The 18729-nt window shown below is 38.6% G+C and overlaps 1 protein-coding gene across 1 annotated transcript in view; it reads right to left on the bottom strand.

The window, feature by feature from the left end:
- The window catches only part of prkcaa (protein kinase C, alpha, a), a 76276-nt gene that overhangs the window by 39751 nt on the left and 17796 nt on the right, over positions 1-18729 (bottom strand). The window contains exon 3 of the mRNA XM_088301858.1: positions 8356-8438. Within this exon, the coding sequence (XP_088157984.1) occupies positions 8356-8438 (83 nt within the window). The remainder of the gene's footprint in view (positions 1-8355; positions 8439-18729) is intronic.

The raw sequence follows: 18729 nt of genomic DNA, 5'->3' as shown, positions 1-18729 counted from the left end.
TCAACAATATATATAAATATATATAATATATATAAATATATATAAATATATAATATATATATATATATATAATATAAATAAATATATTATATAAATATATAATATATAAATATATTATATATATATAAATATATAAATGTATAATATATAAATATATTATATATAACATATATATATTATATATATAAATACATATATAATATATATATATATATATATTGTCTATATATATATATATAAATATATATATATAAATATATATATATATATATATATATATATATATATATATAGATAGATAGATATAGATATATATATATATATGACATAAGGTGGATGAAAGTGGTGGCATCATTAGGAAAAAAAAACAAAAAAAAAAAACAAACAGACTTCCCTTTTGAACATCTTACATTTTCCAAGCATTGTTGGACTTGGGGGCATATTTTCCAGACAAACTCCTCATTATATCACTTTAGGCAAGATCCGCTTTGGAGGTCACACCATTAAATATAGGGCCATTACGTGTTAAATTTTAATTAGCAATTAATAATTAATCATACTCGCGCATGAATCCGTTCCATGATGTTAATCACCAAAATGAATTTATGAGGCAATGTGGCAGGTGTAAAAAGTCTGGATAATTTGCGAGCACCTATTTCAAGACTGACTAGTGGGGAGGTGTAATGCGCACAAAATGAAACCGGTAACCTCAATGAACATAAGCGATTCGACATCACACAAATTATTGTCCACGACTATGTCTTCTCTCCCGACGAGCACACGAGCATCTCAACCACTCCAGCTCCTCTCCCTCGATTACAGACTCACAGGAAATTGAAGAGCGACTGTGTGGCACCGGCCTACCACAGCAGCGGCGCCGGGAAAACGGAGCACGCTGAGGGGCTGTTAAAAGCCAGCCTAGAAGATGGTTGATAGTGACGATGACTTGTGCCCACACGCTCTTTCAGTTTGTTGTCCATCCATACATCCATTATCTGTTGCGCTTCTCCTCACGAGGGTCATGGGCGTGCTAGCCCTTTAACGTTCGCATACTCTCCTCAGCCACGTCCACCTTTGCACTATATAAGCAGAGCGCTGCCCGGAAATGCTCCCAAGCGGAGCGCTCATCAAAGTCCCATAACAACATTTGCAGATTTTGGAACTCGGGTGCCTGCATAAGGCATTATAAGACGCCCCCTCCATTTTGGAGAAACTTTAAGACTTTCAAGTACACTTTTTGTCATGAAAATACATAATAATGTTTTTTGTCTGAATTACGCTCTGCATTTTTTGTCATTGTGTTAATAGGCATCTAAATGTGTAAAAGCCAAAGACCGTGGAAAGCGAGGCACTAATCTAAAGCTTGCAGGAGGTCGAGATGAATTGGAGACATGGGGGTCAGCCCATTGATGTCGGCTAATTGGCCGCACTCGCCAATCCAGCTTCATTAGCAAACAGGACATCAGGCAGCTTTGTTAATGAAAAGCTTGGCGGAGTGATGCGGAGTAGGGACTTTGCATCAGAAGGGAGAGTTAATTTTTTTATTTTATTTTTTTTACATTTTTTGTCACATTTACACATTTTTTGCATGACGTAACATTTTGGAGCTCGTCAGAGCACTTCACCTCATTTCTACATCAAGAACTCAAGTGTCAAGTGTTGTTAAATAAAAATGGTATGCTGATTTATTGGAGTGGATACTTCAGTCTGAATATGTGAAGGTTATACGGGAATATCAGCGGCGATTCATCTAACTGTCCGATTACTAACCGTTTGACTGTGTCAAACGTCAAACAGGCTTATTTAAAAAAAAAAAAAAAAAAACAACAACAACAAAAAAAACACATTATGCAGAGTATTGGAAAGCAACTTGAACGTGAACGTGACTAACGGACTTTGGTTCTGTTATACTAAATCTCGTCAACTGTAGAGGTAGCACTTTTATTTCATTGAATCAAGTGCTGGATGAGCATCAAAGACGAGGAATAACGAATACAAGCCGCTTGCATCCCACAGAGTCAAAAGAGAACCACCTGGTGCGGCGTTTGCAGCCTGCGCGTGAATAACATAAAACACACTCATTGTCACGATGTCACTTTATCGCTTTGTATCGTTTGAGCCTCAAATTCACAACTGCATTTCCTGCACTTAAACTATTTTTTTCAGCTCTCATTAAGAAGTGACAATTGAAGGGGAGGTGACAGGAGAGTCTTCCTGACACCAGATTTTAACATGATTGCGAATGCTTAAATGGCTTCCCTTGTCGTATAAAGTGATATTTAAAACTCGGAGATAAACTTGCGTTTGGTACAATGATGGTGGGCAAGCGAGTTTGAATAACGCAAAACACTGACATTAGGACACATCATAATTCTGCTGAGGTGACCAAACTGGAGAGAGGTTAGCACATCTGCCGTAGGGATGAGAAGTACCCTGTTCATTTTTTTTTTCGGCTGCTTGGTATACCATAAATTAAGTGAATTCTAAACTCTTCACTGTCCATAAATTTACACGTGAATGTGAAAGTTGTATGTGATATGTTCCACTGTGATTGTCAATCAGAACAGGATATACCGCATTTCTCGAAAATGTCAGCCGGGATTTACCCACAACCGTACTACGACTATTACTACTACTGCCACAGGAAATAAATAGCAAAAACAATATTTCATATTGTTTCATGCATAACACTTTGAAATATGGTTTGGTAATAAACTCCTGCTTAAGTTTCTATTAACGGTCAACAACTAAGTTTAGCCAAACCAAATAACTGCAACACACGGTTTAAGGAACTCATGAGGATATTCAGATTCTCCACACAAACCATATTATTAATTTTCCAGTTCTCAAATATGTATTTTATGGCTTATTGACTGATAATCCCACATTTGCTGCCCATTGAAACAGTTAGTGTGTACGCTAATTAATACAGCACTTTATAACATGATGACGAAATTCTAAGTTTCACTTTGCCATATATGTACTTCTGTCAATTTTATGACACTGCAGAGCTTCACAATTCAGTTATACGTCACATTATGTCCCATTTTTTCTCAAGTCCGCAGACGCGTGCACGCGAAAAGTCTGCAAGAGCATTAATCCTATACACTTAGGAAAAAAAACACTGAGTACAAGCTGGTTGCTGATGCTCCCTTTCAGCTACTCAGACAAGCGGAACTAAAGTTTAAAAGGTTAGTCAGTAGAGAACAAACTGGAGTTATCATCTATCTGGACTGGAGGTGTTAGGCTAGACAGGGTTACTATTTTTAGCCCATAAATCACCACCCTCATTCCTCTTGGCCTTTCACTAAGCTGATGAGTGCTGAGAGGGTGGGCAGGTTGCCACTGCAGCTCACGGGGGGGTTTTCCTTCCTGTGTGCTAGCTGTTAACATTTATCTGCAAGCAATGCACTAAATGATACGTGACATTTTAACCACAGTTTGGACCAACTTCCTTGTCCATTCATTACAATGCCGCTCATTCTGTTCAGTTTGTGCTTCTCAATTATTTTCTCTTACGCCGCCCCTAGCAAGATGAAAACAATTCACGGCCCCACCACACACTCTCCGCCGCAACTATAAATAATAGAATTTTCGTAAAAAAAACAAACCTACCCCGCAAAGTTAATACTCATAATATAATCGGCAAGGAGAGCGCCACTGCCAACTACTGGAGTGGATGTGCAATTACACTTTATTGTAATATGGTGTGTGGGGGGGGGGAGCATGTTCCCCAGGGTCACACGCACCCCCATCAGCGTGACCCAGGAAGGTTTTCAGTCACGTCATAGTTACAAGTCTGTGTCTCTTCCGTTTAGCGCCGTGCGAAATGGCGAACATCACAGCGGGGGTGTCATTTGTCGTCATTGTTTTAAGAAGATAGCCGACACCCTGCCCTGGCTTGAAGGAAGCGCATAACTGATGACAGCGTCTATTGCCTGTGACATGCAACCATGCCTGCGGCGCACTTGATGTCTTTTAGCCCCACGTCTAATCTGGTTTTCTATTTGAAAGCAGACTCCTTGTAATGACGCCGCGTGTGCTCCGGTGAACACAATGTTTGTTTTTCAGACCAAATCGCTTTGAGTGATTTACACTTTGAAATATTCGAGATCCATTCTCAAATAAAATGTTGTATGACACTTGCGGTCTCTTTTGAAATATAACTGATTTTCTTTTGAGTTTGATCCATCAACGCCTCTGGAGATTTCTTTCTATTGCCAATTCCTGTTGCCAATTGTGTGTGTTTGTGTGCAAAGGGCATATAAGTGTAGATTTCCTCGGGTCATATACAGTAGACTGCTGGTTAAGTGGACATCAATGATGCAGCAGCCACGCACCCGCGCAAACACAAGCACAGCAAAGCTCTCAGTTTCATCTGCTGAGCTTTGTGGCGAAAGGGGAAGCTTCTGCATTATTGATGTCTCCATCCTGTAAAACACTGAAATGACTCGCGCTGCCGCGGCCGCCGCGAGCGTTACACCTGGCCGTCACCAACAGCAGCATTTTGTTAAATAAGTGGTTTGAGTGAGCTTCAGACACCTGTAGTCTTGCGATGCCGCTTGAGTCGCAGAAAGATATTAAGACTACTAAAAGGTACTGCTCACTTTGCTTTGCCCCGGCGTTCAATCACAGTCGTCCCCGTTTGCGTGCATGCAACCTACTCAGCTCACAATGGCTCATATTACCAGGTACTAGGAGGTACTATTTATGCTTGGTCTCAAGCAGAAGAAATATCACCATCGTGATATAAACCACCGCTTCCCCTTCCTTGAGACGGAATTCCTTTTTAAGCAGGGCTTGGACGTAATCTTGTCGAGTGAGAACTCAGCCTCTCACCAAAAGTCAGGTGGGATGGGCCGAAGCCAGCCTACAACTATAATAAGGACGAGCGGTATAGAAAATTGATGGATGGAAGAGCAGCACCGAGCCATGTTGGCGCTGTGCGGTGGAAAATGCTATGATGTAACGACTGTTTCCGTAGGTGACGCAGCTTTCGCCGTTCCACCTCCAGATTTTGAAACGAAAGCCTGATCAGAATGAACCAATCCAATCCAAAACAAGCAACAAGGCGACAATTCTGTGTGTATGCGTTCCTAAATATGCAGATGAAGTCAAACGCGGCTTACAGTGACCTGATCCCATCTACCCGGTCGTGACCCAAATGATCTTGCGGTTGCCTCTCAAAGGAAAGTCTTTCTTTTCCAGCAGGAGAGTTATAAAACCTCAATGAGTCATTCAATGCAGGTAGCCGAAAATGCGGATCCGGAGGATTTACTTGCCATGGGGGTTTCGTCTTGGCCTGCTTGCCTGGGAGGCAGTCTGCCATGTAATATGTGTGGTTGCCCATGGCAACAACACCACTAAGCGCACATAAATGTATATTAAAAAAAGATAATGGAGTGCTTCTTTAGAGCAAGTGATATTGTGTTCATGCATCTTAGGAAGATAAAGCTTGGGCACATGACCATTGAACAGGTATGAAGTCATAAAGTGAAGCACGAGGAAGGTGTGAAGTCATGTGTGAGACTCGTTTAACACTCTGCCGCTCCAACACAGAGGCGAGTCTGCAATATTTCTTCTGCGGATCCACTCCCTCTGTTGGATGTTTGATTATATTGGATAAGTACGTCTTTTTTGCATTTAGCATTGTGTGGAAAAAATTGAGAGCGTTACCGTAAATTTGATGTGGTTGAATACTTTAACAGCACCTAGCCGCAGGGCCCGAAGTTCAAATCCCGAGAACAGAATATTAACTCATTCAATCCATAAGACATACGTATACGTTTTCAAAAACGTAGTCCCCGCCTCCCAAAGACGTATTTATACGTCTTAGCCTTTTTTTTTTTTGCCTCATAGCTCTGTGTTTTAATAGCAACACAATATTCTGTTGGCCTCGCAAAATCAGTCAAAATCCAGAAAAACGCTGGAGTTGAGAGCTTTTCTCTGGTGGAAATTTTGAGGATTAAATGAGTTAAACTGATCCTCAAGGCTTCTTAAGCACTAATATTAAAATGAAGAATATGAATGAGGTTTTCACTGACTTAATTGGGATGCATAACATGCTTTTTTTTTAAATTCCAACATCAGCAATAGAAACTTGTGGTAGAAAATCGCAATCGTAATAAGACCTTGTTAACTAAACGTCGGCTTTAAAGACAACTTTAAAAACTCATCAACCAAATCATGTAACCTCTTTGAACCCTTGTAACACTTTGAATCATGAACTGGCCCAGCTCAAACTATTTTTGGTTGCTCGGGCTTCGATGTCATCTTTGTGGCTCTCTATTTTAAGTCTCTGTCGATGATCTTGAACGGTACAAGTCTGCCTGGTCTCCGGTTACAGAGGCCAAGGTGGGCTCGTGTAATGCTGAAAGGTTATACGGCAATATACGCATCATGACCACTAAGCAGACACGCATGCGGAGTTTCACACTTGGCAAGCAGTGGTTGATCACACATCACTGCAACTACAAGCCAAAGAGGATGAGAACCCATTTTATGATCTATTATTTAGTATCTCAAATCATTTTGATGAGGAAAACAGAATTAAATATATTTGACAAATGTAATGTGAAAAAAAGAACATTGAACTACGCTCAAATACTATAATTTCTTGAGAATAACAAATTTAAAAAAAATAATAATAACAAATTGGGGGACATACGTAGAAGCAAACCAAAGAAAATGTATTACATTGTAAAGATGTTTTTGTATGTGGAAAAAAAGTGTACTTTCATTCCAATATGATATGTTTATACGAAAACAAAATTTTCGCTACTCAATGTGAATCACAGAGCACGATGGCTGTGACAATTTGAAGGTGCTTGTCACATCGCATTTTCTGTTGCTAACGCCCGCTAGACAGAAAAAAGGCATCAGATTAAGTTCTTCGACTATTAGACAGCAGAAATACACTGCATATAAAATCTGAGCTACAAACCGAAGCGTGGATTTTTTTTTAAATAAAAGCAGAATTATAAAGCAAAAAAATAAATAAACAAGCAATGTTGTTCTGAATAATTGTGTCTATCCATAAATGCCTATCCAGCAAAATGAAGAAGCGTAATATTCATGAGTAGAGAAAAAAAACCATCTATTGAGGGGCAATTATTGAGTGTGTGTGTGTCTGTCGGGGTGGTGAGGATGTACTACACACCGGTAAATGTTATTATTGAGAAATAAAGGTCATCACAGGTAAGATGCTAGTGTTCCAAGTCTTGGTTTTGCCCCCACCAAAAGTGAATATCCTGGTTTTGTTCGCACTTTGCCTCTAATGTTGTTTCCAAGCCTCGTCCCCGCTAATGGCAGCTTAATCTGCCAATCATTTTTTTTTCCCCCTCTAAAGCCTGCCGGATTAGAGTTATTATTTAGAGTTAAACCTTGAACTCCATCACTGTTCTGGGAGCAAGATCAAGAGGTTTTGAACATGTTTTGAAATCACAACCTGCATTATGGGCAGGGAATAATCTACTCTTCCTGGGCTGTGCTGAGGCAGTGACGCACCAAATAGAATATTTCAATCCCATTTCCTAATGGCAGCGTTCAGGGGACCTCACTGGAACATTGATATGAAATGAATTGAATTATCCAACTGCTGCTGCTGCTGCTGCTGCTTCGACTCATTCGCGCACAGCAGCTTGACTAAAGCTAAAGGCCATAGACGCAATCGAAATGGTTTTATGAACAAGGGATATTCCTGATCTGAATTTTTTTTTGTATAGTTCCCCCAAGCGATATTTTTAAAGGTTATTTTTTTTTATTTTAGAGGAATTGTATAAGGTGTTTTTTTTTTTTTTGTCTGGGTTCGTTCAAGGTTGCAATGACATTCACCAGACTTTTGCAAAAAGTATTTTCGTCGCAAAGAAATTTTGAACATTTTCCCCAAAAATCTTTCATATATTGTCGCAAGATCTTTTTGAGCAAATCCCAAATTTGATGGCGACAAGAGGAACCGATTCCGATCTTTACAACTGTTCGAGAATGTCGGGTGAACATTTTTGCAACCTCGAACGAGCACCTTGACGAAAAAACATTTGTGTATTTAAATACTGACAAACCTTCAACGCTCTGTGAGCCATGGGCTTAAGAATGGTGCAAATGATTGAGTTTTCATAACATTTTCGGATATATCAATGACTTTAAAAATATAAAATATAGATTTTTATCTTAAATACAAAATTCTTAGTTTGTTTTTCACCATCTTTGTTTCTCATTTCCAGCAAAAATATATCCACATTTGTTACTCATTTTATCTCAAAAATTAATTTGATACGTATTCATCATAGCATCAGCCCCTAAAGTACTTTCCACTATCATTTAATCATTTAAGACAGATCAAAATGAGTTACTTACATCTGTGTCTGGCCCCTTATCAGCCCCTGGGCAGGAGAATGAGACAAATTCATGGCACCTCTTATGGACCACAAAACAGCAAACTGCAAAAAAAAAAAAAAAAAAAGAAGACGAGAGCAGAACGAAGTGGTGAAAAAGAAGTATATTGACATGGAGACAGAACGACAAGGTAAAGGGGTCAAATAATAAAATGGTTAAGACAGATTGTATCATCGTCGATGTTGACAGCACAGTGACAGTTATTGAAGGAGCGAATGAAATCTGGTCTCGAATGGTTATCCAGTCTCCAGATGGCCGGGTTCTGCCACTGCTCTTATCACACAGTTCGGTTGCATTGCTTGGGCAGACACTTTTGGAGCATCCAGACCGCATGGACAAATGGATACAAGTAGCCGCTCGGCGCACATGTGCGCCCACATACACTCAAAGGCCCTGGTGGTCAAAATGTGATGAGGTCACTTAATGGCGGTCTGTTGTCGCCTCGCAGTTGGAGACACATCAGGACAACAACCAAGCAACGCGAGTGTCACTGCCGCCAGCACAAACGCTGTGCAAAAAAAAAAAAAAAAAAACAGAAAAGCAAACTAAAGCAGAAGCAATCAGTGTGCTAGTGAAAGCTAAATCATTCGGAAATGTCTTCTACTTTAAAAAAAAAAAATACATAATAGGATAGCGTTTAAATAATGCCAAGGTTCAACTGTCAACAAATGTTCATGTTTTTTTTCTTGTCCAGATGGACAGACGCCCTTCGTGGAATCTCATAGTGACTAAAAATAGGCTCTTTCACACTGCAGGAATTTATTCAAGAATTTGCGTAACCACCTTTTTCAGGCAAAAAAAAAATTAGGAAACAGGAAAACACAACACGGGAAGGCCTACACTTTGATTTTGTGATGTGTGAGACATGCTAACCATGACTGTGCTGCCATTTTATTTTATTTATTTATTTTTTTAAATTAAATAAAAACAATCCAGTGGTACGGTGGCCGACTAGTTAGCGTACCGGCCTCACAGTGCAGAGGTCGTGGGTTCGATTGTAGCTCTGGCCTTCCTGTGTGGAGTTTGCATGTTCTCCCTGTGCCTGCGTGGGTTTTCTCCGGGTACTCTGGTTCTCTCCCACATTCCAAAAACACGCATAGAAGGTTGATTGAACACTCTAAATTGTCCAAAGGTGTAATTGCGAGTGTGAGTGGTCGTTCCTCTTTGTGTGACCGCCGATTCGCTGCTAATCAGCTCAGGGGAAAAAATTTTTTTTTTAAAATAACTCGACACCAGGCTTTCTGCATTTTCATTGGTAGAGCATGTTAGCACAAAATTGCATTTATCTGTGTTTATATTGCGGGAAACTCTCACTTGATGTCTGCAAGGTCAACAACTGCGGCACGGCATGAAATCATCTGACTGGAGGTGGGTGCTACAGTCTTCACTTAGCAATGACAAAGCCCGAGTAGACTGCATTATTGGTTGGTGTTTCATTCGTGCTGCAATTCATTTTTCAAAGAAGCTTGGCCAATTTTTAGTTCCAGTCTTGGGCAACTTTGTGCGCAGAAAAGTGTTGGGGGAAAAAAGTTTCGTTGTCCATGAGAGCACTTTAAGCCTCCCTCTCTTTCCACTGCAGCCTTCTTTGGAAAGCAAGATGCTGCACGGCTGTCATTCTGCGATAAATATGCACTGTACATTTAACATATTTTGGAGGCATATTAAAAGATGCACGCATATGTTTCCTAGCTTGCCACACACACAGTACATAAGGTATGCATTCACAGGAGAGCTCCGTGCGTGATAAATCTGTCACACTTATTTATATTTCGACTTCATACAGGTGGTTTTTACTTTTATTCAATTTTCAAAATGAAATTGGAATGCACACTGGCCTTGCAAAAGATGAATGAACGTTTGCCACAACATGTTGGCATTGCATCAAGGAGCCTCTGACTGCAAGGTGCAGATTCTCATCTTCGCACTTGCATTTGTAAATATTTGCCATTTGGAGGTGTAATTATTTGCCTGTGCACAAGTCGCACTCAGTAACATGAATTGCTTTAACATATTGCAACATTTAGTATTTTTGAAGAGGAAAAAAAAAATGGTGTGCTGTTTTTGACAATGTGTGAAGGGCAGTGGTCACTAAAGAAAGTGAAGGTCGCCATTAATGACAGGAAATGCAGCCCGCACGCAGATGTATTACACCATCACGTTCATCAGTTAACTCTGACTACCCTCCGGCGCCTCCTCAGAGCTATTGGTCAAGCACGGTCAATTATCAACATTGAACCACGGGTAAATAAATCGCACCAGCCCCAACCGACAAAACAGAAACATCATACGTCTTCGTGATTCAGTACCATCATTATTCATCCAGCGGCAGATACAGTTGCTGATAATATTGACAGAAACTCTTAATATACTACACATCATGGCAGGCCACACATGTTGTCGGGTTGTTTTTGAAGATAAGGTTGCGCAGTGTACGGTGTATGGTACGTACGGAAAAAAAAACATTTAAAAAAAAAAAAAAAGATATATATATATATATATATATATATATATATATATATATATATATATATATATATATAAATTCTGCACAACACATTGATTTTGTTTACAATATCTGAGTGGCAATTGGCTGTATGAGTCACGGAGTGAATGCCACTATTTGGGGAAATACCGTATTTGATGTGGAAAGTGCTGTTGTCAGTTTTTTGTGTGTGTGTGTGTGTGTGTGACAACACCATATGTTTTTTGTTGAAGGTTTTAGTTTGGCCTTCAGGTTTTGTGAAGTACTCATTTTAATTGCTGGAATACAAAACCTTGAGAACAAAGAAGCGATTCAATCGCTCTGAGAAAAGAGTTTGGCAGTGATGAACTAAAAGGTTATAAGATTAACACAACCCGCGGTATATTTAGACCCAACTTTAACAATGTTTGAAACACTAAATGCTAAAAAGGCAAAGTGGGACTGAGCAAGCCTGGTTTCCATGGCAACAAGTCATAATGAAGTTATTGTACGAAACCATGGAGCCTGGCTTGCAATGAACCCGGGGCAATGTTATTGAACTGCGCCATGGTCACTGGTATGGGAATGACAGCTGTAACATGGCACCAGTGGCTTTCAAAACACAAAATACGCTTCTGGCCATGTTTACAATCCGGGTCTTTCTGGCTTGCTACTTCATCTAAACTGTAACTCAGAGTAACGGGAAATAATATTTGTCCAAATATAAGCACCGCACAGAGCTCTAATGACTTGGGAATGAAAATGTAATAATATGCACTCACACCAGCAGCAATTCATCAAACTATTTTTTTTTTTTTTTTTAGGCAAGCTGCCACTGCGCCAACATTTCAATTGTGAGCGCTTGTTAAACTTTTACACAACGAGCCCCATAAACGTTCATTTAATAGCGCAAGAAAACATAATGGAATTGATTTATGAACAGGAACTTGTCTCTTCCAAAGATAGAAAAGATAAACAAAATTCCTAAAGCAGCTGTAGACACTATAAAACCAACTCTGCGGACTCGAAACCAACTTGAGCGGCTCACCCTTGCAGTGTGCTTTTAACCGTTGCTTAATTATGCTCAACTTTTATTTGCTTACCTCACCATTGTATAATGCAGTATCGTGTAATATTTAATATCATGTACAGTAGTATCATTAGTCTTTTGTTCATATTTTGTGTGCCCTGAGAGAATATGAGGAGCAGGGTGATAAAAGCAAAGTCATTAAACGTGCGTTTAAATATTTACAATGAATAACAACAGGAGAATATTAAAACAGCACCGGATGTTTTGTATGACAATAACAACATTTCCCAGACATTCAAGTCACCAAGGCCATGGAGGATGGAGAAATGTAATTTTCCACAGACTTTAAAAGCACGTTCATTTGCATACGCAATGTTGTTGCTGGTTGAAACCTTGGTGAAATGGATTTGCGAGAATTTAATTCAGCAAATTTTCTTTTAGGTGCTTGTAAAAAATAACTTCACTTTGATTGAAGACAGTGATAAGATCTCTTTCTATTTTTGCCTAATAGGACCACTTTATAAGATTGTTCTGATACACTTTCAATACAGGCATATCTATTGTCAAAACATACAATGCAACAACACTGTATAGCCATCCATCCATTATTTGTGTAATTATATGATAAACAGAATAAATAATAATGTATTTATTATTTATTTAATAATTAATTATCAATCATTTTACATTTAACAATCAGGTTAATGTGAGTGTAAAGTAGCGGTTAGATAATAACATATATTAAAACATTTTTTTTTTAATTATGTTCAATACAAACAGATTTTCTTTTCAGCCATTTCCCCGCACATAAAATTATTTAGGACACTAAATGCAAGCCTATTATGTTAATGTTTGAGGCGCTTACAAAAGGCAATTGTATGGAATACCTTGACAAAAAAAAAAAGGAGAAATTATTAACCAATTATCAATGTTGACGTTTTCAAACCAATCAATAAGAATGTTCACAATCTAAAAGACTGAAAGTGGAGCAGTTCAGCAATCCAATCATCTAACCCACTCGTACAAAGAATAGCAGTCAGTGTGGAATTGTTCTATTAACCGGCCCGGTGATGGTCATTGAAAAGAACATTTGCGGTCCCATGAGGGCAGCTCAAACAACCTGGAAGATTCTTTGGGTTTTACGGCCACGCTGTTGTCGTCAACCAATCAACATTTCCAGTCAAGACCTAAAGCAGATGAACCAAAGTAATTAAATGCCACGGCAACACCAAAATGACTTCAATAATCACAACAGCAACAATTGTATAAAATAAAAAACTACGGTAAAATGCTCACTATGCTCACTGACTCCACATTTTCAGAATTTAGCACAAAGGTGGTTGAAATGAACAGAATGCTTGGAAGCACCTCAAGGCGACAACTATGTGACAGCTACAGGACATGTCAGTGTTATTGGCCACAAGATTAAAAGGCGATGGACATGGCCGGAGGTGCGGAGGCGCCTCCAAGAGAGGCAACAACGACGCTTTGTATCTCGCCAAACAACACGGGAATGAGAGCCCATGACAGACACTTTGCCAGAGGACGGTGCTCGTTCATATCTATACGATGCAAATTTCAAGACAAAAAAATAAATAAATAAAATTTAAAAATAAATTTAAAAAAAAGATATATATATATACATATATATATATAAATATATATATATATATATATATATATATATATATATATATTAGAGGTGTCAGAAAAACGCATTATTAATGGGATTAATCCAACCCCATTTCTTAAAGGCCATTGACACAATTTTGCAGATTTTTTATTTTTATTTATTTTATTTTTTTTAGAAAAAGAGGACTCAAGAAACAAGACCCTTTTACCTCCTACAGTTGGACAAATACAAAGCGTCAACTAGAGAGGTTTGGAAAAGAAAATGAACTGAGTTGTATGCTTGGATTCACACAGAATCGTGTTACCTTCAACTGTGCAGGGAAAAAAAAATGTTGAAAAGGTCCTGTTTCAGCACACCTGACTAAAGGCTTGTAGTCGATAAAAAGAACGGCTTGGAAAATGCTCAGAGGGAATCTCATAGCTCAGCAGGCTGAGTGGGCTGATCGCAGCTTCCTGTTTCAAGGGTTGGCTTTTATTTGGACGGCTTTATAACAGCACACAAAGTATTCGACTTGGAATGACATCTTGCGATGTGGGAAAATGTCGTTAGCAATCATTTGACCCCGCCACGAAACGGGAACAACAAAATGCGGTGAATCTTAAAATGAAATTGTAATTGTAAAGGTGAGAAGACGTAGAATGTACTTTGGTGGTTAATCAATAACCTCTTCATTGTAAAAATGAATGGTTAATGACACAAAAAAAAAAATAAATAAATAAAAAACAACTAGCAATTCTCGCAACTCTCAGTCCTTATCACAGAGAGAAGATAAAGCCTTGCGATGATCCGTCCACTGGCTCCATTGAAAAAATCTCCTAAAACACCACCATAAAAACAAATAAATAAATAAAAAAAAATACAAAATGAAGAAAAAAGAAATTGTATACATCAAATTATTCTGACTGTCACGATCGAGAACAAGCAAGCAAGTGTAATCTAGTTAACACTCAGCTTCAGTGATACGGTGAAGATTTAATAGGATTCCAAGAAGCGAGAGATAATCCAGGGCAAGGCCAGTCGACTCTTTGCGAGATACTGATTGCGCCATGAGCCAAGAACTTACTTGCATTTTCCAATCTACAAAACTTTCCTACTATTAGTTTTGGGAAGTTTGCAATAAAAATGACACTTAAAATGTGATTCATGAAAGGAAGCTGAAAGGATGACTCTTTTCCAGTTTTTCTTCCCGAGAACTCGAGCAAAGCGCCAAACTATTAGCAGTTAGCATTTAGCACAGCACCATCACTTGAATTATTTCATTCTTTCCTGTTGCATGCATTGGACGCCACAAAATTGATTGCATTGAGTCAGAATTGTCCACACTCGCGAAAAAGAAGCAATAATGGAGGACAACGAGCGTCGCTTGAATTTACTTCTTGGCTGCTGACCACCTTAATGACGTTTTCGCTGTTCAGGTGTAGCGAATGCTGTGGTCTGTTTGTGTAAAACGTACACATTGTCATTTATGTATAATTTTTTGCTATTCGCGCTCTCAGACATGAGTAAGCCTGACTTCCATTGGACATTTTTTTTTAATCTTTGGAAATTAAGGTGAAATTCAATTTGTTGGTGATTTAATTTTACATTTTTAAAGAACCAAAACTGTCCTGGCAGAATTTCCACTTCCTTATAGCCATCCACTGATAGAGCAGTATGGTGAGTTGATGATGAATGGATCAATTTTTATCCCTTTCAATAATTGGATGGCTGGATCATTGCTTTAACGAAAATGTTAACAGCCATCCCATATTGACTCGTCCGATGCTTGCTATTTTAACAATTCGAATCCCAATTTGGAGTCCGATTACCATTGAGTCTCCCTTCCCCGATGGAAAAATGCAAAATGGATATGAAAAACAAGAGTTGAGATCTTCCAAGCAAAAAACTATCAGAACATGTTTTCTTCCCTCCTTCTGTGGTGAGTTGAAGTCTACTGTATTATACCGTCCAGTATATAACGTTTCACACAAACCACCCATTAAGAGAACCAACATGGCATGTTGATGACGAATGAATCAATTTGAGACTTCATCAATAATCGACTGACACGGAGGCGCATCGCCATCACCAGACCTTTGTGTGTCACAGTTGCGCTCAAAATGGGATCAATGAATCCCATAAATCACCCAATGATTTTGCATTAACGGACAAATACAAGACTCGCAATAAAACATCGACCGCTCACCGAAATTTTGCCGTGGATGGAGAGCGATTTTTTTAATAATAACATTGGATTTTGACCTCAAAGAGATATTGATTGAGACGACCTCCTGTGAATTATCCTTATTGCGAAATGCTGCGGGATCAAACGACATATCATCGTTCGCCCGTTGACAGAACCAGTAAATCGCCTGAGCTCCTCTGATTTAGCGTCCTCGTTAATCAGTCAGCTTCTTTCTGCTTTTGGAGATCTCTAATAGCAATGACAAGGATAAAAAAAAAAAAAGGAAGCGGTTCATTCGGATGCTTTTCAGGTTTTGGCCTTGATATTGTAAGAAAAAAAACAAAATTAAAGAGAATGTAAAGAGATGAAATGGTTTTATAAAGTGTAATTAAGCAAAAAGTCAAGCACAAACTGTGGTGTTAATGAATGAGGTCAGGTGCAAGCAGGTGTTTCGTTCTGCTAGAAGCTCCTTCTCCATGCTCCTTGCGAGTGTTGTCATTTTGTATTTGTCATTTGACTTTTTGTCCCGTTCAATAAATGGCGGAAAGTGCTTTGGCGACTGCCGTTTTATTTATTTATTTATTTTTTTTGTTCACTGAAGCGGCGGCATATCGGACTCCTGATTCAAATTTCGGCTCACATCGCAAAAAAAAAATCAAAACTTGAAAAGCACTTGTATGATATCCTGAATGTACTTTCATAATTTCTTAAGATTTTTTTTCTTCACATTTAAAAATGCGGAACAACTTTATATTCTACTTTTGTATTCAGTCTTTCAGATCGATATAGACGGGAAATCGCCTTTTGCCTCACGCTGGCACACTCATGTAAATATGTGTTTGTCTTGTAACAATTCATCATACCAACCACAAAATAGGACATAATGTAAAAAGTATTCCATACATTTTCAACTTGGTTGTTGGTTGCAGCACCCGAGTCTCTTTAAGTACGATCGTTTCCACTGAGTTATGGCTGCAAAGACGCCAATCGTTGATAATGTCAATGCTATTACTCATGTTATAAATTACACTCCAAGACACGGCTTAATAAATATAAAACACCGTCGCTCCATTTGGAAAAAAAAGTTTTGCTAATTGGCAGCATTCTGCTTTTTAGTACTTGTGACACCTCCAGAAAGCCTGTAACGCTTTATTTCTGTCCACTGGTGCCAGGACGCTGAATAACTCACTGGCGTGAAAGCTTCAGGCAAATTTGAATCGTCAGTATCATGATTGCTCACTCGGGAATATATGAAGACTTTATTGTTTACAATTTTCAATGAGCAAAAGCTGTTGAAAGGAATTGTACAGGAGATTTCTTTCTACGGGCCTCGTTTTCTGTCCTCGGAAAACAGTTTACTTGTTTGTGAAGGTCAGCCGTGACCCTGACATGCAATAATATATTTTTCAAGATGTGCATGGAAATGGAGTCAGTGAGGTACACGCTGGATTGGTCCCCAGCCAATACAAGAGCGAATAACCAAACAAAAAATTCACACTCACATTCACACCTCCAAATAAAGAAAATAATTTGGATTCTTGCTCTGCATGCGCCACCCCCTTTCACAATGTTTTATTTCAAATCCGTTCAGAATGTGTTGCTAAAAATAATAGCTGCTCACATTTTGTTGAACTGAAAAAAATAAAAAGATTATTAAAAAAGAAAAGGTATAGGAAGAGAAGACGGCATATATTATGCATGCTGAAAAATTAAACAAAGACTGAAGAAAATAATTGAGTAAGACAAGATAAATGAGGAAAAGATAGATAAAAATATAATATCCCCTGTGGGTACTCTGAGAGTGAAAGGGGAAGGAGAGGATAATTACGTTTAAGTTTAGTTACAGAGTCAAATTTGTGTAGATGTGCGCGTATACTCCACGATATCGCGACACCGCTACTTAGTACATAATACCTCATTAGTTTCTCCGTCCAAATCTTCTTCTAATCATAATATTTGTAACTAATAAAACTGAGCAAAATCATTAAGCCACGATGACTGACACGCGAACAAGTAATCAGCACGCGCCAGTTAGCAACTAGAGGTCAAACAAGTTCCTCTGCGGTTTTGCAAAATGTCATGTGACCACACATGAAAGGTGACGCGTTCCAAAGTAAGTGAGTGATGTTAAAATCATTCACATCAGAAAAAAAAAGGAAAGTTAATGATTCAAGATCACATTATGTTTATGTTTTTACTCAATATCGCTTTGCATTTTTCCACATTCAATCATGCAACTTTCTACTTAAACTGCTCGACACCACCTGTATTCAGACCCATATCAGTATGATACACACAATATCAACATAATGACAGATATTTGGGCTTTTCTTTCTTCCCGACACACATTGCGATTCGCCAATGTAGCGCCAACTAGTGGCAAGTAGCACTTCATTTCCGATTTTTCCCCATACATTGAAAGTAGGCTGGTATCAACCCAATAACGATACTTAGTGTAGGCACTCGCCCACCCGTACTTTAAGCACACTAAAAAAACTTGCGGCAACTGCAAATGAATGTGTGAGTGTGCCTGTGTCATTTTTTTCTTCCCCTTTATCAGTTACGGAGTAGAGCTGGATTATCACACTCATGGCGATATCGACTAACAACTTCCTGTCTCGCAAAAGAACAACCAATCCAGGGAGAGCAGGAAAAGGGAAAATGTTAAGGAGATGCTGGCTGATTAGACCGCAGGAAATGGGCGGTGTTTGGTTGACATTAAAAGCAGAATTGTGAAATGTCAAGAGGGTCGGTTGGAGTCACAGTAGAACGGATTGGGAAAATAAATAAATAAATAAACAAATACATGGATGTCATTTTGATGATATCTCATTTGTGTTATATTGCCGTCTTAAACTTGAAAGCATTAAATTGCATGTACTTGGTCTTATTTTTTGTCAGTTAAATTTCCCCTAAAAATGTGACTCTGAGCAACATATGCTTTTTTTTTTTTATTATTATTATTCGTGTTGCATTTTTTGGACTGGTGCAACTTATAGTCTGAAAAATAGGGTTACTAACGGTAATTAGTGATGGGTAAATGAAGC

Source organism: Idiotropiscis lumnitzeri, chromosome 8 (genome assembly GCF_059441095.1).
Source record: "Idiotropiscis lumnitzeri isolate Australia: NSW breed Sydney's pygmy pipehorse chromosome 8, RoL_Ilum_1.0, whole genome shotgun sequence".
In the NCBI taxonomy this organism is placed as follows: domain Eukaryota; kingdom Metazoa; phylum Chordata; class Actinopteri; order Syngnathiformes; family Syngnathidae; genus Idiotropiscis; species Idiotropiscis lumnitzeri.
This window is presented reverse-complemented; position numbering and strand designations above follow the sequence as displayed.